We start from the raw sequence: 21,948 nt of genomic DNA, 5'->3' as shown, positions 1-21,948 counted from the left end.
ATGAGAAGAGAAATACTTTAAAAGAAAAGTTAACGTACCTGTTCTTTTATAGCTCTTTTTTTCAGACTGTGCCACTTGTATAATCTCAGCAGCAGCATCCCTTACTACCAAATCTTCATTCTGCAGCAGTAGAACCACACATTTCCACATAGCAAGGGTATCAGACAGTCCTGCATTTATTTATGGAGAAAAAATAGAATATTACTTCTTACATGCATTCAAAGAAACTATAGAGCTTGGTTTCCACACCTAAACATCACAAATGTAGTGAAAGGCTCAAATATGGGCAGGAGAAATGCATTTGCAAACCACTGGGAAGACAACTGCCAATGTGATAAAAACACTTTCAGCATGTGTGAACCTTATCTAGGTGGCTGACTCACTTGGTTTAAATAATTGGCAACAGATAAGAAAATGGACCTCTTTTAATCCATGTTCAACTTGAAGTTGTGGGTGCTCTGAGTTTTCTATAGCTTCTCGGAGCTCAGAATTACTGCTTGGCAACAGCACAAGTTTTGCTACTGTAGACTGACCAACATACTGTGATCATGGATTTGCTGTTAAAATTTGCCTGGAGCATGGGCTGCCAAATCAAGTTTTGTTCAGATACTGTCAGTAATGCTTGCCACAAATGGCATTCTCTGCAGGTAAGAGCAAACCATCTCACATCCCAGATCTATCCATCCCCTACTTCTCACATATTCCTCTTACCCCACCACTCACCAACACGCTCTGCCACCCATATACCCGCTATCTGTACTTAGAGGTTTGTTGGGGTACTTTTCAGATGACTTTTCAGCTCTTGTTGAACATAGTCATTGAAGGAATCCACTGGAAGGTCTCTTTTAGAGGCAGCCAGCTGTTAGATATCACTTTCCAGTGATCACAGAGAACAATGGAGTTGGCACTTCATTGCTGAGCTGTTTTTCCTCAAACATGTTATCAACAGGTCTATCACAGAGTTGTATTACAAGTCTAGCCAGACAATTAAATGTATTCCATTGCTTGGTCAAAATTAATTGCAGGAGGCTTTAATACACAGGCAGAAGCAGCATTCCTGTATTTCGTAAAACTTTCTTATGTGGGAATAGCATGGAGTATGATTATTTCAGAAAAAAGTTGAGATTTTTTTCTAGGATAACACATCCAACAATGTTATACTGGCAAGCTAGAGTAGTATGATTATTCCCTTCTAAATGGCCAGCTTTCCCACCTAGAGAAGTTTCAACTGTATCTCCAGGAGAGGTAGAAGTCTGTAAATGGATTTTCCAGAAATACATACTCTGAACCCTCAAATAAAATGATGGAGAAAGGATGGGGTCACTCAGAACATGTTGATTGGCATTCACCCTCTTCTTATTGGGAATGACTACAACCCTATTTCATACAACCACAATTTCCTTTAACTTCTACTTCCTACTATATGTGGTCAAGCAAGCTGATGCAGAATGAGTGTGTATAACCCCTTTAACTTTAAGAGAATGAGTCTGGATTTATATCAATATAACTAAACACCAGATCATGCCCTTGATTTGTCAAACTACTCACTGCAATGCTGACAGTTTCACAGCTGTGAAGAACACCAGACTGCCAATTCTAGGTAGTAATGAAGGTAAACTCTGCATCTTTCCTCCCCCGTCTCAATTTTCAGAGCAAAGACCTAATTCAGGTGCCTTGCCCACCTAGGCCTTGGTGGTTTATTTTCCTGAGAAGTTTTTGGGGGAATTTGTGAGGGTTTTCTGTTTGCTTTTTTTGTTTGTTTGTTTAAAATTTTACACAGGATACAAACTGCTGCTATTTTTAATTTCAGACCTTCACATCTGCCCAAATGGGAAGCATAGAAACCAGCAACTGTTCTGACAAGACCAAAAAGGAAACTGTTCTCCGTCATCTATAGACCAGATCCAAACAGTAATAGACAAGAACCACAGCATTTGGGAGTTTTTCACTCCACTATTTTCACTTGGTATAAAACGGCAACGTCTGTCCTATAAAGAGCTTTAACTAGATGGTAGAGGTCAAATCCAGAGTTGATACTATGAACATTTAATAGTACAATGTCTACCTCACATAATGGAATTAGCTCTGTTAAATATCATCAATATCTCTTAAAAGACATATCTGAAAATAAATAGTTGACTTTTTAAAAACAGTGCTATCTACAATTTAAGAAAAATACCAAAATCTGTACTAGATACAAAAATTTTATCTAGTACATATACAAAGCCTTCAGCTACTCAAACTAAAAACGTTTAAATAACTACAATGGAATAAAATATTCCAGAAACTAAAAGTATTTAAAGCTGCCTGTCTTGTTCAGGATGCAAAATAATTTCTTTATCATTACCTATTTGTACATATCTCTTGGCCCTTTAGTCACAAAAACCTCTTATTCTCTGTCTAAAGACAGCAGGAGAAAAAAAAAACCTGCTAAAACAAAAAAAAAACCAAACCAAGGTCTTCTGCACATCAGACCAGAGAGTTTCACTTAGCTGTATCTCTCATTAAGTAATATATTGTTGAATATGGCTGTGTAGGGGTTTTTTTCTAAAGAGACAGTCTAATATTAACTTTAAAAAATAATTATTATGTCTGGGAGGTATAATGTGATTCAATTATTAAACATGCTCATAGTAGAATGTCTCTGTTTTCGATATTGAACCTTTTAACATTTAGCCAACAGAGCTTTGTTACACTCGGTGTTAAACTAAAATATATCCCCATCATCAAGAGACTATTTCAGAAAGATTCAAGTCAGAGAGGAACTGAAAGCCAGTAAATCTGTACCGCAATGTATAGTGAGCCTGGAGACATAACAGTATCTCATGTCCTCCTTCTGTGGGGGTAACACAAGAGGCTCTGCACATGTGCTTTCTGTATCAGAATTTTAAAAGGTCTATATGTTTAGTAAATGAATCTTATTACTTTAAAAAAACAAACAAACATTTGATGTAATTACATGTTTTGACTGTGTGTACATATATATGTATACAGTACCTTGTAAGTCATGTGTTAATGGGTTTATTCTAAAAAGATCCAGAAAATCAATGATCCAACTACTCACCAAGAATGAGTTTCTCGTTGATCAGAAGGAACGACGCTATACTCTTAAGAACTTCAGCAGCTGCTAATAGCATCTCTGTCTCTTGCTCATCTCCACAAAAATGAACTATTAGCCCAACCCATTTTTTCAGGACTTCTTCTGTAATCTGAAGGCACAGAATATGAGAGAAATATGCTGTATAATCCAGCACTATCACTTATCACCACATTCAACAATGAACTGCAGAAGGGATACTACTTCTCAGTAAACATGTGGGTTTTTACAAGGTGGTGTACACCTTAGGTCCATTCAAAAGTTAGCTTACTCTGTCACAGACAGTTAGGATGGGAGACTTCTTTTAGCAACAGCAGTATTCATAGGCAATTTTCTTGCTGCCCCTTCACACCAGACTCAATGATCACACAAGTCAAAGCATATCTTTTGAGTCCTAAGTTCTAAACATGCAAACCAAAGACAACTATGCTGGACTATATAACAAAGAGAAGCAATTCTCAGAAGTATCCTAGATGTAGACATATACAGACATCTGGAAAAATGACTAAGAACATAAGAATCATAGTATCATTCTTAGGCTTTGGTAAATGGGTGAATACAGCTCTGTCTCCTCTGCAGCTACTGGGGATGCAATTTTTTTTTAATAAGACTGCTGAGATCCCTTTTCTGGCAGCATGTGCATTCACAGCATTGAAGGAATCTCCATGTTGGCTGATACACAGCAAAGCTTGTTATCCTAAATCATGAAGAATTAGAAAAAATAATAGGAAAGAGAAACTTCCTGGTTCAAATAAAATCCAGATGCCATCTTCTGGAAAATATTTAGTCCTCAGAAATATGCTAAGAAAACTATGACTTGGTAATACTGGGACAAAGCTTTGACTCTTTCTGCCACGTAGTGAGGGCTATTAGATTTTTTGTGGAAAGAAATAAGGTGCATTTTACCCGTAACTCAAATTGTGCATCCAAGACTTGTAACTCTGACCTCCATTGGGATAGCTTGGCCATAACTGGGAAGAGAAAGTCCTAACTGCCATAAGTGAGCAAGAAGGAGCTTGGATGTCACACTCAGGAGCATGGTGGGTTAGTCAAGGTACAGGAACCTCAAGCACAGGTAGTGAACAGAACGTGCAAACTGCAGGAGAAGGCATCTTGGCACAGTCACAAGCCAAGCACGTTACAGCAATTAGAAGCAAGCTCCAGAATGAAAAAATAAACCAAACCAAACAAAACCAAACAGATTGGGACCTAAGACACAGAAGAACAGGAAATGCAGAATCAGATTGTCCTGGAGACACTTGAGGTAAATATGTGCAACTAATTTTTTTTTCCTCCCTTCTTTCCTTTTCAACTTATTTTTAATTAAAGGAAGTGAAAAACAGAACAACCAAATACGGTGAGAAAAAAAAGAACCAATGAAAAGGTGAGTTAAAGGGCAGACAAGTACAGCTACATGAGGAATAAACCTCCTCATTTTAAAACAGGTCATGAGAACTTTATTTTTAAAAATCTATTAAGTGGGTTTGTGTATCTTTGAAAACACAAAGAAAATTAAAATTGTCTAGCGCTAAAAGCTGCCTTAGCACTGTTCTTTGCATACATATGTGACATCACAAACTGCCAAATTAAAATCAAAAGAAATCTGAGCCCGTAATTTGTGCTGGTATAAATCTAGATTAAATAGTCTATAAACAGGAACAGGGAACACAAAGTTCTGAATTTTACAAGGGTTATTATATTTACTCTGATGTTTTAAAAACTAATTTTAAGAGGAAATTCAATGAGAAACTCCATGTAGACAACAGGCTGGTGTGCTCAGACAGTGATTTCTGTCTGAGAATTGACAAGGTCACACTGCCCACAGCGAGAAAGGGAACTGCACCTAACCACCGCTTCAGCTCCATGCCTTCCCCTCAGATCTGTTCTCCTGGTGGCTTCTCAGCAATCAGAAACCACAACAAAGTTGCACTTGAGTAAATGGACTGGGTTACATTTGTTTATCACCACAGGAATTTTTTTGCCACATTACAGTGACTATTTTGGATGCTCTCAGAAGCTGAAATTAAACCATCAGAAAAATGTACTTATGTATTTATCTTGAAGTGACTTTGAGAGGGATATACTGAGATGGTATCCCTGCAGAATGTGGCAGTGTATTCAGAGAGGAAGACACAACACCAGAAAAGGTGCAATGACACAGGAAAACACAAACTTGGGGCATCTATCTAAAAGACACTGCATTACTTCTATCATGAAAAACTCCAGAATTACAAAACTGTTAAGCAGCTCCATTTCCCTTACCTGCTGATGGTTCTGCAAAAGGTGGATAACCAACTTTGAAGCAAACTTGAGAGATATGCTTTGAATTTCAGTGCTGAGAAAAAAAGGTAAAGAACACATGAAAAAGTAGCTATTTCTGCCATCTTTTCATCTCTACCAGAAAAAAACCCAGCCAGCTCTGAATCATTCCTGATTATCATCAATGGGTATTTTTCAAGCTGAGCACTTGAAACTTTTAAATTACAGATCTTGATGTTAGTTTTCAGTTGATATGAAAACACAATACACTCTTATTTTCACCTCTTGTGTTTATTTTCTACCTGCATACTTCCCATAGAAAAACACATTTGAAAATGAAAGCCAAGTCAAACAAACCAGAGATTATTTTAGATGATAAACAAAAGCATTTTTTCAAGCTAGTGTTAGGCTCCAGGAGCATCTCTTCTATAGCTTCTAGAAATGTTACTAGTGCATAATATGCCAACTGCCATCTCTCCCAAGCCTCCACACAGCCCAGCAGGGTCTAAGGACATGATGCATGGCACTGTGACTCCTGGAAGGGCTCGTCGCACCACAAGGAATGGCAACACCTGTACAGTAAGGTCTGCTACTTCAGCTATTTCCCTCTAACAGCATCAGTCAGTGTTATTTTACCACAAGTATCTTTTTTCATTCCAGAAATAAACACTCCATATCATCATTTAACTTGAAGAATGCAGAGCAAATTATCAGTAAATGTGCACAGCTATAAAACGCTGCTCTACCCTAAATATTCTACATTGGTTACAATGGGGTGCAATGTTTATATGGCTTAAAACTATTAGAAACAGGATGGTCTTGACCTTAGAGTGTGGACACTTTAACCCTGTCTGTCCATTACAAATGGATGGATACAGCTTCTAATTCTGCATGAAATACAAACTAGCTCCAAATCTTCAGTGCTTTCTGCTGACTTTACAGTCTGAATAAGGCATGCAAACCCTACAGATTAGGGTTAAGCACTTCTGCTAATCCAACAAATTGAATCTAATCTGTCACTCTTTCTACAAACTACCTGCAGATAAACCAGGATAGGATGAATGGCAGATTCAGAGTGAATGAGTGTATGTTTGGACCACTAATTCTATGTAATTCCCAATTACCATTTATGAAGAGCTATGCTCACCAGCAACCAACGGACAGCCAGAGTAACTTCTCATTTCAGAAACTGTATTACTGGACATATACAGGGTGCTTGCCAGTATGACTTGTGGGCCTTTTTAATAATTCAGATCCATGTTTACCTTCTCTGAAAAATTCTCATAAAGAGCTCTCTTTATTAAAATAAGCCACACTCACTTTTCTGAAATATGGATTTTAATATCAACAGACGGTCCAAAACCAATATGTTAATGCTTCAACATTTCAAGTTTTAAAAGTACATGTATTTCAATGAGCATGACAGACCATACCTGTTGGAGATTTCTACAGTGTTTAAACTCCAGGTTAAGAGCTCGTTTGGATTCATTTTTATAGAGCATTCAGTCTTTGGAAGCACATTTCTGAGATCCATATTATAAAGAATTTCCAGCACCTGCACACACAATTCACAAACAATTTACAGACAATCTCAACATGAACGTGTACCTGTAAGATGAATAAAACACTGCCTTATACACCACTCCAAGAACACAAAGGTTCTCTCATGACATCTCTAAGAAAAGGAAGTTCTTGCTTTTATGTAAGAACATTTGATACAGCACAGCTCCTATTTAATGTAAAAAAAAACCCCAAACAAAATCACTCGCATACTATTTAGAAACCATTATGAATGTTTGAAACATATTTTTAAAAATCAGAAATATAATTTACTGAAAATATATCAATTGTCAATAAAATCACACACTACCTTGCAAAAACACTGGAGATTCCTTTCCTTCAGAGCCATTGCGAGAAGAGTGCCTTCCAAATCAATGAGTAAAGACAATACACCTCCTCCTTCTTCTGCAAGCTGCTTGGAATTTATTTGCTTCAGCCAGAGCAGTACTGCTTCCAAAGCAAGCAGACGTACCTCATAAAATTCACAGTGAAGGAGATGAGCTATTGACAATGATGGCTTGGCTACTTTCTTTCCAACAGGTGAGCTGCTGCTCTGGATGTCAGGACCTGCTGTCACCGACAGCACTGATATCACAAGTTTAGTGATGCTCTGAAGATACTGTATGAGTCCTGGTACTGCAGATGAGTAGGGAATACCTGACATCAAATCAGAATCTGAAATAACTCTATTCATCTCTTCCCAAAATTCAATCAATTGCATTCCTGAAATGAGAATAAAACCAAGTAAAGAGACAAACAGGTGACGTTACCATTTGTTCCAAACCATGAAGTGATTCTAAAGTTGAAAAACATCAGGTACCCAAAAGGTATCATAAGGTAAATTCAGGCATAAAATTAAAAAAAAAATCTTGATTTTAAACTGATTTTGGATTATAAGACAACGTCCCCACATATCATATTTATTCATATTTAAACAGAGAGAAATAAGGACATAAACTTTCCTGAAAACTCTAAGTTGTTCAACACACGGGATGAAGGCCTCAAGCAACTTAAAAAATGCTACAACCCTTTGCATGTTGCCTTTCATCTTTGACAATTGTAGCTGTTTGGTAAGTCGTTAAATCAAGCTACTAATACAGCCTTGCCAATTGTACATGCTTTGTAAACCTCAAAAAAAAGCGCCAAATACGAATATGCAATCATACTATATTTGATAGAATATCTCCAAAATTATAGAGATCAGACTGGAGAAAGTCCAGTTGGTCAGCCTACCCACCAGCAACTGAAACCAGAAGAAACAATGACAGGGCCACTCTGATAATACTGAGTAGCTTTACTCAGAAAAGGTTACTGTTATGAGGATGTCCCTTGTACATAAGTAGATCTGTCCTGCATGTACCAGTCTGAAGAATTTACTAATTAAAAAATTCAGTATGCTTTTCCTGTGCCTATTAACTTCAAACAGCTAGCATAGCTAAATAAAAAGGAGCTGCACTGTAATCCCTCTTATGTATCAGCACAAGAATTACAACATTTCAGCCATTTACACTGGTGCAAGCTGCCCACATGGCACAGTACAGTCCAAGAACCTTCGTTATTGCTTGGCCACCTCCTGGAGTGAATAAAAAGATCGCTGCTATCTGTGATGCCTGAGGGTGTTAGCAAAACTGTCAATGTTGACAATAAATGAAATACAAAATAAAAATCAGTAGTCCTCTCACACACATAGACTGAAATCCTCACGTCCATTCAGTTCAATCTTCTTCTCCAACATCATTAGAAATGAATCATATTATAATATTGAAACCAAGATTTTTGCCTGGTTCAGATGTCTGCATAGCTTGTACTGCAGGGAAATTAATATGCTGTATCCCACAACATTAAAATACAACTAAGGAAAATTATGAAGATGCACAGAAGAGAACAATATTGCTACTGCTGTTTAAGGATCTTAGGAGTTTACATTTTTTTTTTTAAATGTCAAAATGCATTCAAAGTAAATAAAAACAATAAAGAAAACTGACTCAGATTTCTTCTGTACCTACAAGACAAGAATTCAGTGCCATATGACTTCGCTATTTATAATTAAGTGAGCACTGAGTACTGCTAAAAGCCTGTCCAAATACTACTATTAAATTGCTGCAACACAAATATGGATTAATTTTGTTGCCCATGAAGACATTTCCCTAAGCCTTCTATTTACAATTAAATATACTGCCCTTTCATATTCAAATTCTTTCAAAGCCATCTTAATTTGTTTGACATTTACGTAGAAACTTGGCATGGTTGTATGCTCTCTAGCATATAAGGCAAAAACACTTTCTGAGTAATTCTGGACAAACTTCAAAACAAATTTGTTATTTGGGGAAAAAAAAAGACATTTTCTGACACATTACCTAAGCAATAGTTTTGTTTTCACAACAGTTTCTTTTCTGAAGGCACTTGATGGAGGCAAAAAAACTGCCAATATCATTGCAAAGCTATGTCACAGAGTAATCGTCCAGATGACACAGATGGCTTTCATCTCCTAACATGCAAACTTGTATATTGTATTGTTACATTTTCTAAAACCCCTCCAAACAATATACCAGCATCATAGTAAAATAGCCTTAATGCCCCTATATCACACAAGAAGTAGCCAACTGTCAGAATTCCTTAATTTCCGAATCATCTGGTTGCCTTGGAGAGGGATTAGGCCTTCATTCCAGTTATTGCACAGTCTGACTCCACAGACACCACCAGTTTAACAACAGAAATAATCCCAGGTAGCTGAAAGAAAAAGGTTCAAGTTCAAGCACCTCAGTTTGCAAAGAGAAACAGATTCAGTTCTGGAACTCTGCACCCTCTCATCTTCCTACGTGTTTCCCTCCTCGGCTGCATTTCAGCAATACGTGAGTCTACCTGCTCAATTGTTCAAACCAAGTATGTATTTCTAAGTATACTGCAGGAGAAGTGTTTTTATTTCCTATCAACATGGCTTTATTGAGGTATAGCTATCATAGAAGCAGTAACACGAAAACTGACAAGATGAAAGGCTGAAAGTGCTAGGGCTAGGCAAGGGAAAGCGGTATAAGGTGGACAAACAGAATAGACACCAGAGGAAGAGAAGGAATGCGTCTTCCATTTTGTTGGTGTCAACACTGCTGGAGCCTGCAACCTAACATTAGAGAGTGGTGACCCTTGCATTGACTCCAGGAGCTGGGCCATGTATGGAGCTTCAGATCTGGTTCAGTAAACCTTCATTTGAATTTTGCAAGGCCAACATAACTTCACCCCGTGTCTTCATCTTTGAAGGGGAAGATTATTCTCATACAAAGAAACGTTGTGGAGTTACTCACTCCTAGAACTACTAGTCTGCAGAGATTGCGATACAATAGCCTGTCAGAGATCCTCTTTTTCTTTATGTATCAGATACTTCTGGTCTGGAAGCCTTCTGGATGACTTCTGTTTTTCCCATGTAAGAAAGACCAGACGCCATGGCTCATCTTCTTTACAGAAAGTCTCTTTAAAACTGCATGTCTCAACATAAAAGCTGTCAGCAAAATAAGACTGCCTGCATATTTGCTTAGCCTCAGTACACTACAGAGCAAATCCTTTTGCATTCATCTTGTGTTTCACATGCTCTCCAACACACTTTTTTCACACAAATATGTACAGAAGGAAAGAATTCCGTCTTACTAAAATGCCATAGAAATATTTCTGCTTTCAACTTCATCCCTAAGAAATCTTTCCTGGCTTTCATGTAAATGTCTTCTCTTCTGTTTAAGTAAACTCTTTCCTTTGGCTTACATCAAAATATCAAACTAAACAAAAAACCCACACTGGTTCCCCAAGTAAATGTCTGTATCTGTTGTGAAAATACAGTAAAGGCATACTTGTATGTACAAACATAAAAAATCACTGTACAGTTTGAACAACCAGCTGCTGTGTGAAGGAAGAACAAATTTTTGTCTGACCAAACAAGCATCCTGGCAAACAGCAGTCTTGTCCAGGATGCTGACAGATGCGAACAAGACCCCGGGAATTAAGTGGATTAATTTTTTTTCCCCCCTCCTTAAGGATTGCTTAATTTGTGGGAAAGGAAGAAATTTGTCTCTCTTCTAGGAAGGGACACATCTTAACAACTTAGTTCCCCTCCACACACTACATGAACATCCCACAGTCTTCCTCAAACCCTTTTTGTCCACTAAGTTGAGATATGCATACAACACCTACGTCACATTGTCTAGGTTTGAGTGGTTGTTTTTTAATCCTATTTGTGATCAACTGGTGTTCATAGCCAGTTATATGAAGTTAAATGGGCTTTCATCATTTGAGAAAGGGGAAGGGAGGGGAGGGGAATGGAATTAGCAGACCTGATGAATCTCTAGCTACAAAATTCCTCAAAGTTTAGCCAGCTCCAACACCTGTGCCCTGCCTTTCTGTTCCTTCCCAGTGGGGAATACACATAGTAAGGACAGAAAAACCTCCCTGCTCAGAGATTAACAAGGTGTCAGTTGATTGACAGGTCAGCTGGTCTTTCATCTCAGAGGTTGTATGATATGTTAAAAAGAAACAAATAATTTGAATTCCTAAACTTTGTTTAATCGCCTCAACAGCTGATGTACAGAACCGATTACCTATTTCTGTTGGATTTGGAGAATTGGCTGTTAAGGTTACTGCCAATTTGACAACTCTCCATATCAAGTGCATATTGTGTGGGGTTTTTTTTCCTGTGATTATGACACATCTAAGTATTTGCACACTTCCAGATAAATATTGAGATCAAATCCTGTATGTCACACTCAAGCATCCATGCCACCTCCCATCTTTCTACTAGAGGCTTCAGAAGAGAAGAACAAAGAAGGGAAAAAGGGGAGAAATTATTGTTGATGTCAGAAAACTTACTGACACTCTGCAAAGTCAAGACAATAATTTTAAGAGCAGCAATCAAACTCTGCCATGTCTGCAGTAGACTGTTATGGGAAGGGGGTCCAAGCATCACAAATCCAGATATTCATTATCATTCACCAAGACCTGCAAGAAGTCTAAATTATTTATGGACTGAGGTTAAAATTCTTTGCAATTAGCAGACCTGAAAAGGTAAAAATTTTTTGCACTCACAAACTACCATCTATCCAAGGGTATCTGAAGAGCTCAAATGAACAGAGAGAAGGCTGAAAGGTAATCAGTACCAAGAAGAGACTTTCCCAGGCAAATATTAAGGAAAAGTGTTTTGTTTTATATTTTCCCTTTTTAATAAAAGTAGATTAGGTGAAGTCACTGATAAATAGAGAAATACCCAAAGAGAACAGAAAAGCATATTTTATTACAATCTGAAAGTCAGATAACTGTTGATCAGGAAAAGAAAGAAAAAAAAATCCTTCTTGAAGACACGTGCAACATCTTTGACATCAGAGACTAAGCATCAGTACTCACAATACGATTGAAAGCTACAAACATGATTAACAGAACTCATGGATAATATATTGTTGAGGACAGAAGCATCTGATTGCATTTTGTATGGTATAAAGGAAAGTTTTAAAAGGCAATAAAATGGAGAAAAGAAAAAAAATCATTCAAACTGGACAGTGAGACTGACAGATCTTCTCTCTGGCACAGCGCTGAGTTTTCCCCATTTTTGCATTCACAGAAAACCATAAAACCCCATGGAGACAGTGCAAGTCGGTCAGCAGTACTTGCTAGAATCGAAAGAGAACTCCAAACAAGATTTCAGGAGGATGAGTAGTCTCCATCTTAACATGGTGACAGAATTTTAACTACTAACACTAACAAACATGATCAAATCCACTCTCTGGTAGTATCACTTATTTCCTGTAACACCTTTCCATATCTCTTGTTCAATACAGCATCCCAGCAATACCATGCTCTACTCTCCACAACCCCCTTCCTTCTTTCACTGTGTCACCACAATCTTTCTGAAAACACTTTTACTTTCCTTGTCCCACACCTGACATTTCCTTGACTGTCTGCTGGTCTTGCACACCTCCAGCTCCTTTCTCTTTTCAGCCTCAGTTCATTTGCTTTTTCTTTCTGTCTCACACTCCTTTTGTGCTGTCTTTGGCCCACCTTTACATAGCATATCCCTCTCTTCATCTGCCTCTGGCATTTTACTGCTTGTGCAACTCCCAGTCACTCCCTGACTCTTGGACCTCCAGCAATCCCAGCCTCAACTTCTTCATTCTCCTGTCTGCTTTGAACTAGAATACAGAATACTCAACTACGCTTCCTTTTGACTTGTGTAATGTAATGTCAGTAGGCATAGGCCATTTAGATGATTCTGTAAATGTTTTACATCTTTACTTTCCTTGAGTCAAAAAACAACATTGGCCAAGTGCCACAGTCAATATACAGGCACACAAAGTTTATATAATTTCTGACATCATAAACAAAAATTGCTTTCAATTTGTTCAGACGGAATTTGTTAAGTATAAGTTAACAACACCAAATAACCAAAACATGCATTAGCAAGCTGACAGCATTTTTTCAAATAACTGTTTGGCTCTACTACTTAGGGATCAAGGTAAAAAAAAAATAAAGTATGGTTAAAATGACCAATCTAGTTATCCTTGACAAATTTTTAGCATTTAAACATTATCAGTTTTTAAGTTGGCCTGTAGAAAAAAATATTTTAGTTCCCACTTAGCTTCTTATCAAGAAAGGAAAGAGTAAGAAGTACACTATAAGTAAGAATAAGTGGACACTGCCTTCAAATGCTATTTAAAAGTCCTACAAATTATTGGAGAGATTTCTAGTTACAAAACAATTTGTGCTTTCATGCAAAGCACCTAGAAGTTCAGTAATGCATACTATTTCTACCAATACATTTTATAACTTCTAAAAAAAGGACAAGTATAACTAAGAGAATAGTATTTACAGTATCTGTTATTTAAAACATAGTCTTCTGTTACATTGGAGAGCAAACTAGTAGACAGTTGTACACAATTGCCCACATTTGTGATCTCTCATATTTGTGCAGTGCACAGTGTTTTTTGCAACTGTTTTTGTTGTTCATGAGGAGAATTCAGAAATTAAGAATCTTAACTAAGCCACATCTACAAAAGGTTTAGCTGTTTGGGAGGCAATAAGAAAATGGAAGTCTATTTTTGCAAAACTCAAGGGAAGTAAGATTATCTTAGTAAGAATAGAATACTGGCTGCTCCATTTTTATATCAAAACAATCTATTTATGAAGAGGATTAATTATCTAAATACTGTTCCTACTGCTGACAACAACAGTGGAGTTTAACTAGTATCAAAAACTTTTCTAATCTCTTCCACCTCGAATGTAGAAAGACAGATTAGACTGTTAGACTTCAAGCAGCAGTTTCTCCTAGATCACAGATTCATCCTATTTGACGTCCAGTTTAAATGTTTTCTCTTTCTCGAACTTAAATTTTGAAGACACTAGACTCGATAACAGGACAAATCAGACACGATATATATACTGACAGCATATATATAGGATAAGAGAACAACCCAGAAGGATTATCTTTAGCAAATTTGCATTTCATCTTTTCCCTGACTTGTGTTCTACATCCTATTTCACTTATGTTGATGGGCTTTATGGACTGAACATAACACCTTATTGACAAGTGTCCGTTTTAGGGTTTTTTTAGCACAATCCTAGGTAAAATATCCTATTATTAGTCAAGTGTATTTTAGAAAGTTGCATCCATTGTCCCCTTCATGAATTGACAAAGTACTCAGAAAACTGTTCTGAGACATACGGAAAAAAGGAAAATGTGACCGCTTTGCCTTTTGGCATTCTCCATCTGTTACAGAGACAGAGCATCCCAGCCCTGAGCTTGCAGGACAACATACTGCTCCGGCTCCTGTATTACCAGCACTGCAGGACTACAGTAATATGCTCATTTTATTGTTTAGCTTCAGACACTGATCTCCAGGATCTAAAGATTTGAATGCAGGAATGTCTATGATGGGTCCCATCAAAAGTTCATTTACTCAGCAAAGGAATCTTATCCATTAAAACACCGTGTCACAGCATAGTCTGTCTGGAATTCTGCCTCTTGCAAAGTTCACCTCTGAGTGCACAGAAAAGTGTGTAACCTCAAAGGCATGCATGGATCTGTAGCACTATAGCTTCATAGACCTCCCTTTCTAACTCCTGCTGACCAAAACATGTGAATTTGCAAGCAATTCTAAATACAACTAAGGCTTGACACATTCTCATCTGGACTTTGAGGCATTTTCCCCCTCCTAAGATGTCCTACAAGTGTTATTTTCTTCCTCCTACGCCACTCACTCTGGTGCTGGTTTACTTCTGGAGGAGCAACTTCACTGCTTTTAGCAGAGTATAGTACCAGAAAATCTTCTGGAAGAGGACTGCATTGTTCTACCTATTAGAATGAAAAGGTCCTGGACATCTGTGATTCCAAGTCTATAAAAGCAGTTACTGTGGAGACAATATATCAAAGAGGTCTGCAAGAACAAATTCAATTTACGGAACATTATTAACAATTATTAATGCTGACAATAGACATTAGTTCATCAAATAATACTAGATCTTGCAAGAACTTTTCTTTGCTCTCAATAAGGGCAAAAAGTAATTTTATTTATATATATATATTTTTTTTTTAAGGCTTGCTTATTTTTTTTCTGCGTTCCAACCGCAAATGAGAACTGGGGGAAAAAAAAAAAGTTACAAGTTTACATAGTCTGGGCATTTTTGGTATTCACTTTGTATTGTTTCTGCATATCAGAAGACCCTCAGGCATAGCATGAGACAGAAAAAATGCTCCAAGGAAAGAAAACTATTTTTCCAGTGACAAGAATAAGGCAACACTTCCATCCAAACCAGCAAGTCAGAATAACTATGGGGGGTTAGGGTTTTTTTTGCTTGTTTTAAGATAAATAATCATCATCTGGCCAGCAATAATTTTTTAGCTGGACAAGATGCTTTTGGTATCCATTACTCCCTGCCTTCCTTATCCGACATTTTAAATTGTTTTGAATTTGTGAAGCAAATTCCCTAAGGGCTGTCCTGCACTTTAAGAGACAGACTTTATTAATTGAAGACAACAAATCACTTACAGAAAATAATCATAATGTAGGAAAGGCCTAGGCAGGCTTGCACTCTGAAAATGTCTTTGTAATTGTAGCCCCTTTAGACAGGCATAATCAATTAGAAGTGGTCTGATTTTAACCAGTTGCAGGCTCATTACATTGCATTCCCGTTTCTGTTGATGAAAATCAGTTTCAGCCCGTGGCCTGGAACTCATATACAGCACTTCCTGGGGCCTCTTAGATAAACACATCAAGAAACAGTTTTATTTGCATTTGTCCTTCACCCTTTATTCATTGAAACAACTTTACAAATCAAGATTAAAACAGGGAAGAATTGGCTCATAACCAGGGATCCACATATATGAGTAAGATATTTAATCTCAGAAAAGTATAAAGCTTCAGTTAGTTATTCCTTACACACTTATATGTGAGACTCAAAATATTCATTTTTAACTGCTGCGTTTAGTCTCTCTTACTGTGTCACAGGACACTAGTTCTATTTAATACAAACATATTACTCCTACATTTCGGGAGGGTTTCTTCCTGTGATATATAAAATTGTCCCTAATGTATCTTCAAGTTTTCAAAACAGTATTTCCAGTCTAAGTTTCCACTCGCTGTAGATACTGCCTGCAATATATAATTTTAAACCTATACAGGAATGAAACTTTCAAGCAAGGTAATACTAATGAACTATCCTTGAGCAGAGAGAATCTGCAAAAATAATTGCTTTTCCTCTACAAAAATTATACCTTACAGCACTCAGGTTCGGAACAATCCATATGAGCTTTGAAAAATAAATGAATCCATTACAGTCAATAATCCAGCCACAGCATGGTGGAGTCCCTCAGGCTCAAAGGGCTATTCACTAGTCAGGGACATTAAAAAATAAAGAGGGGAGCTTCCTGGAGTGGAGAGGTCAATAAAAGCCTTTTCAGATGTGCAGCATTAAAAAAGAAAAAGAAAACAGACAAAACCCCCAAAGATAACTGAAATAGGAAAGACAGCAAAACAGGAAATGTAATGCTCACTAAGTAAGCAAATCAGGAGCCCTCACCTGGAATACTGGCTGTTTCTCCACAAAAGAAAATACAAAAATAGAGTTGAAGTGTGAGTGACAAGAATAATGAGAAGCAGAGGAAAACAACTTCTTATAAAAAATAATACAGTAAAATTGGGCCAACTCGTATTACAAAGCAGATGAACTGAGGTGGAGGATCGTGATTAAAAAAGTGTAAAAACTAATATTCCAAAGAGGATCTAACTTTAAAAAAGGAGCACCCAAATTACAAAGAAGAGTGATGAGCCCAAATACAGTTGAGGCAGGTTTTGTTTCTTTTGTTGATGTGATACACAGTTAGATCTGTTAATGTATTCAGGATAATCACTGAAGCCAATGGTATATCACAATAAAAATAAGTAAATACATATTGTAACATAAGAACTATTGACAGTACATAAAGTTTACCCAAAACAAACACTAAAGAGACAGGGAAAAAACTTATCCCTAGGGACATACTAAATTGAGACTGTGTTCCTCCCTATAAAGCACGCAGCCCTTACCTAGTCACAAACTGGTCAGTACCTGATGGAATGAGACCTACGGAGCAACATCGTCTGGAAATTTCCTTTACTGAACAATACATCTTGACATCTGGGACACATGAGAGAGGAATGACTCTTCAGGGGACATGAAAGATCAGACCCCTAACTCTTAACTGTCTTCTTCTGGTATAGTGGAATCCACCTGTCATATATTTTCTATCTGTCTATGCTTCTCTTATAATGCCTACATTCTGCATCCACCTATCTGAAGAGGTTCATTTCAGGTATGTTCACCACTGAGTCATTTTCTTGACAAACATCATTATCTGGACTGTGCATTCATGAGAAACCACACAAATAGTAATTATGGAATTAATATTGAACTACTTCTACCAAAGGTCCAAGCAAAAAAGCAAAAGGAATTTGTTATAAAATTAAGACCAGCCCCCAAAATAAGACTATCTGAAAGAATGGTTACAATGACTTAAATGCAGTGTTAAAATTAGTCTTCAAGAAATTTAATGAAAGAACTATTATTTATTTGCCTTCCTGAAGTGACAAGGTAATTTATTACTCACTTGTTCATAACGAATGAAACAGGCCCACAAGGAAGCTGGTTACAGCTGACTGAAAATTGCTTACACACAGTCACACCTGAAAGGGTATCCCATCCTCTGCATCTTTCTTTTGCTTACTTTTTACACACTGTTTTGTATTGTTGCAAACAACATTCTGCATCATTAAAACCACTGATATTTCTGACTGGTCCTTCAAAAAACTTCAGTGATAAAGAATCAATGCTAACAGAAAAAATTAAAGAAGCTCTCAGAATTCTTTCTTTTAAAACTTCTAAACATGAAAAAACAATCTCTCTTTAACCTTTCCTGAAAGACACAGAGATGTTCCCTCCTGAGATACCTGAAAGTGTTTAAGCAGGCACATTCGGGGCTTGCATCTTGTTTGTATTTACAACCTTGGATCAGAGAAACATACTGGAACACTGGAAGGGATTTTTTTTGTTGTTACACAGTTCTAGGATTAGGAATGCTGCAAGATCATTGCCTCAAGCTTTGACATGGAGCTGTACCCATTCTTGTCATCAACAATCCCTGTGACAGAAGACAGAATAAAGGGACCTTCTATACAAAGAAGCTAAAAGACTCCAATATTCAAATAGATACCACGAGTACAAGTAATATATTCTTGATTCTATGGATTCAACAGAGCTCAGAAATTTCTCCACAGATATTCCATCCGATTTATATAACAATACATTTGACTTACCTTGCTTTTCAAATTTGCCCAGGTGAGTACTCAGCATCACGAGGACATCAAGATAGGCAGCTCTGGTCACTAAACAAGGATTTAGCCTAGAAAAATCAAATTACTAAAGATTAAATCCTTATAACATCCATCCTCAGAAGCAGCTGCAAAATACACTAGCATGGTATATCTATTTTACTTAATTAATGAAGATCAAGTATTGATCAAATCAGACTGCATATACAAAATAATTTGACCAAGTTATCTAAGCTTCACTTCCTGGTTCATGTTTAATGACAGTTTCCCTAGCAGAACAGCAATGTTCTTCCTCTATCCATTTCACCAAATCACAGTTTATACATTTCATTATTATTGGATGAATCAGGTTGCCGTGGCAACTAGTGTGTCTTTGTTTTGTTTGTGGCTAACCTGTGTAACTAAATGCATTAACAAAAATAAGCTTTCAGATCTTATTGTTACAGTTTATAAAGGAGGAAATTCCCCACAAAAAGTATCCGCTACATCTGCCATAGTACTCTCACTGTCCTGATGAAGACCACAGACATATGTATGTTTTTCCTTCCAGAGAAGAATATTGTGGAATTTGTATGTGTAATGCAAATCAGTAATTTGCTACTTTCTGCTCTATCTCTTCAAGTTGCAAATGACAGACATTTTATCTCTAATTAGGAAAGTAAAATTACATTAACATCTTTATTTCTCTTTATATTGTTACCAAGATATGCTTCAGTCATGAAAACTCTTCTTAAAATATAACTTAATACAGGAATAAACAGGAAATCCATTTGAAAACACAGATATTTTTCTGACAAGTCCAATGGGACTTGCACTAAACCAAAAACTTTTAGAATCCAGCAACACAAGCCTAACGTATGACTAATTCTGTTCAGTATTTAATTTTATCTGGCACTTTCTTTGTAGGCTTATCTTGACGTTTGAAACTCTTTCAAAAAATTGTTAATTAAAAATGTCTGAACAAACATTCTCAATTCTGTAACTTCTTTAAAATTCAAGAAAAAAAAGCTTTTTCAAATCATGACGATCATGACATAAATACGAAAGGTCTGAGGTTCTGACCTACAAGGTTTGCAGATATATTTGACTATGCAGTGTCGACTTATGAACCTCTTTAAAAAGACAACTTTTTCTCACCTTTAGTAAAGAACTCTGTAAGAAGCCTAAATTATTTACACTTTCTTTTATGGCCTACAATATTAGGCATCCATATAACACATAGAAGACTACAAGCTACTTCTCTTGAAAAGCCTTTTTCTCCTTTTGTATAAACAGTGACTTTTTAGACACTTTCTTACTAGTGAAGTAGTCATGAACCTCCCAAAACTACCCCATGCTTGCCTCTAACAACTTGCCTTAAAGCACGAGAGCTAAAAGCCTGCCTGCTGAGATGATGTACATCAGTAAGAAATGATACAATAAGAAACCAAAGCAATGTTAATATGACCTGGTTCAGAAAACCTGTACTAGGAAAACTTAATCTCTATCCACTCTCTTTTGTATCTTGGGTATTCAGGTGTTGCCCAAGTTGTTCTTCACAAATCTGTGTGAAAACATCACCAAGAAATACTGACAGGGTTAGGAGTTCAATCCATGAGAAAAGACCAACAGATCAGTCAAAGGCTTAGAAGAAAAAGAAACTGAGAGGTCTGATAAAATGGATGAAAGCAGCCATGATTTGTTTCAATTAAGATGAAGAACATAATGCGTCTAGTGCACCTCACTTCTATCAAAAACAAAATGGAAGATTCCATTATTATTCAGTCATTTCACTAGAAAGAAGACTTCCAACATACAAACTGTGCCTTGGGAAAAACATGCTTGACTCAATCTTTACTGAAGAGGTAATAACAGCAGTACTGACAGGGGTTTTTTTGTTGTAGTACAGCTTTTCAGCATTTCCCCCTTCATTTTGAGTATGCGCCTATGAATGTTTTGACTTTGAAACACGGCTTTTCGAGCATAAAACATGCCAAACGTTTGTTCTTGGCTGGCTCCATTGCTCTGGTGATGCTAGTGAATTCTCAGACATATGTGCCAGGTGGACACAAGAGGAAATTCAGTTTTTTAAAGATAAGAAATTTCAGGGTTGTTCAGACTATAGCAGAAAGCTCAGTCTTGGAGAAAATTGACCTGTGATTTGCATAACAGACCTGACAGCCAAAAATCACATGCTGAACATTTCAAATGATGCACTGCAAAGTATTTTAAATGACCTATTTGTGCAGAACTTCAATGATGAGAATGGAAAGAGTACAAGATGTTTCTTTTTTAACTCACATACCCAAATAAAGTGGTGTTCTCATAAACAATCTTTGAGGAAATCTGTCTCCAAACAAGAAAGTCACAGCAGTAGCAAGGGTGGGAGCTCCAGGCATCTGGAACAGTGTTCCTTTTTTTTTGTCCAAAACCCAAAAATTAGTTCATTTCCCTTCCAACATAGATATTAATGGAAACAAATATATCATATGCTCACTCCAGATGATAAACTGTATGTGACTCTGAACAGGACAGAGCTAGACAGGGTTAGGATTCTCATATCTAAGGGTACTTCCACACAGAAATACAAAATGGGTACCAAAACAATATTCACGCTACGGCAAACACATACTAACATCACGCTAGTTTATGTTAGCACAGAGATCCATACCTCACTGAGGTAATGCTGTAAACATCAGCAAGCAGGTCGGTGTAATAACAGCAAACCTAGGAAGTCAAACAGTTGGTACCAAAGACCAAACGGCCACCCTACATACCGTGCCCAGATGCCTTAAACCAAAATTTTCCCAAGTTCATCTTGTTGCTTTTTGTTTCTCTTGTGATACAATGCTTATAGTCAGTCTCCTCCAGGAATCTCACTGCACTTTAAAGTTTATGCTACAGTTTCTAGCACTCCTTCATAATGCTGGAGGTTGACTGTCCAAGTGGAAAGAAAAATCAGCTCACAGATGACTCTTGAGTTAAATTTCTCCAACAGTCAATATTGCAGAATATTTTAACATATCTGAATGAAGAGAGGTCAAAGGCTGTCTGCCCTGAGTAACATGTAAAAGGCAAGCATCGTAGTAGGCTTGCTTGATCTGTCAGGCAGAGAAGACACCACCTGCAACCTTTAGAAGCATTAGCAGGGACAGAAAGGATTACTGTTTGGACAGAAAAAGACCAGGAAGAGAAGTGTTCATAATTTAATCAAGGAGAACG

The 21,948-nt window shown here is 37.1% G+C and overlaps 1 protein-coding gene across 2 annotated transcripts in view; it reads right to left on the bottom strand.

Moving 5' to 3' along the window:
• The window catches only part of THADA (THADA armadillo repeat containing), a 167,090-nt gene that overhangs the window by 27,972 nt on the left and 117,170 nt on the right, over positions 1-21,948 (bottom strand). For both annotated transcript variants that reach the window (XM_061991338.1, XM_061991337.1), the window contains 6 exons: positions 18,733-18,818; positions 7,227-7,639; positions 6,790-6,911; positions 5,360-5,432; positions 3,065-3,209; positions 39-170 (listed from right to left, as the gene is read on the bottom strand). In XM_061991338.1, the coding sequence (XP_061847322.1) occupies positions 39-170; positions 3,065-3,209; positions 5,360-5,432; positions 6,790-6,911; positions 7,227-7,639; positions 18,733-18,818 (971 nt within the window). The remainder of the gene's footprint in view (positions 1-38; positions 171-3,064; positions 3,210-5,359; positions 5,433-6,789; positions 6,912-7,226; positions 7,640-18,732; positions 18,819-21,948) is intronic.

The sequence above is a fragment of the Colius striatus genome, chromosome 2 (assembly GCF_028858725.1).
Source record: "Colius striatus isolate bColStr4 chromosome 2, bColStr4.1.hap1, whole genome shotgun sequence".
Classification (NCBI taxonomy): Eukaryota; Metazoa; Chordata; class Aves; order Coliiformes; family Coliidae; genus Colius; species Colius striatus.
Note: the sequence above shows the minus strand (reverse complement) of the source record. Positions and strands in the feature narration are given on the sequence as shown.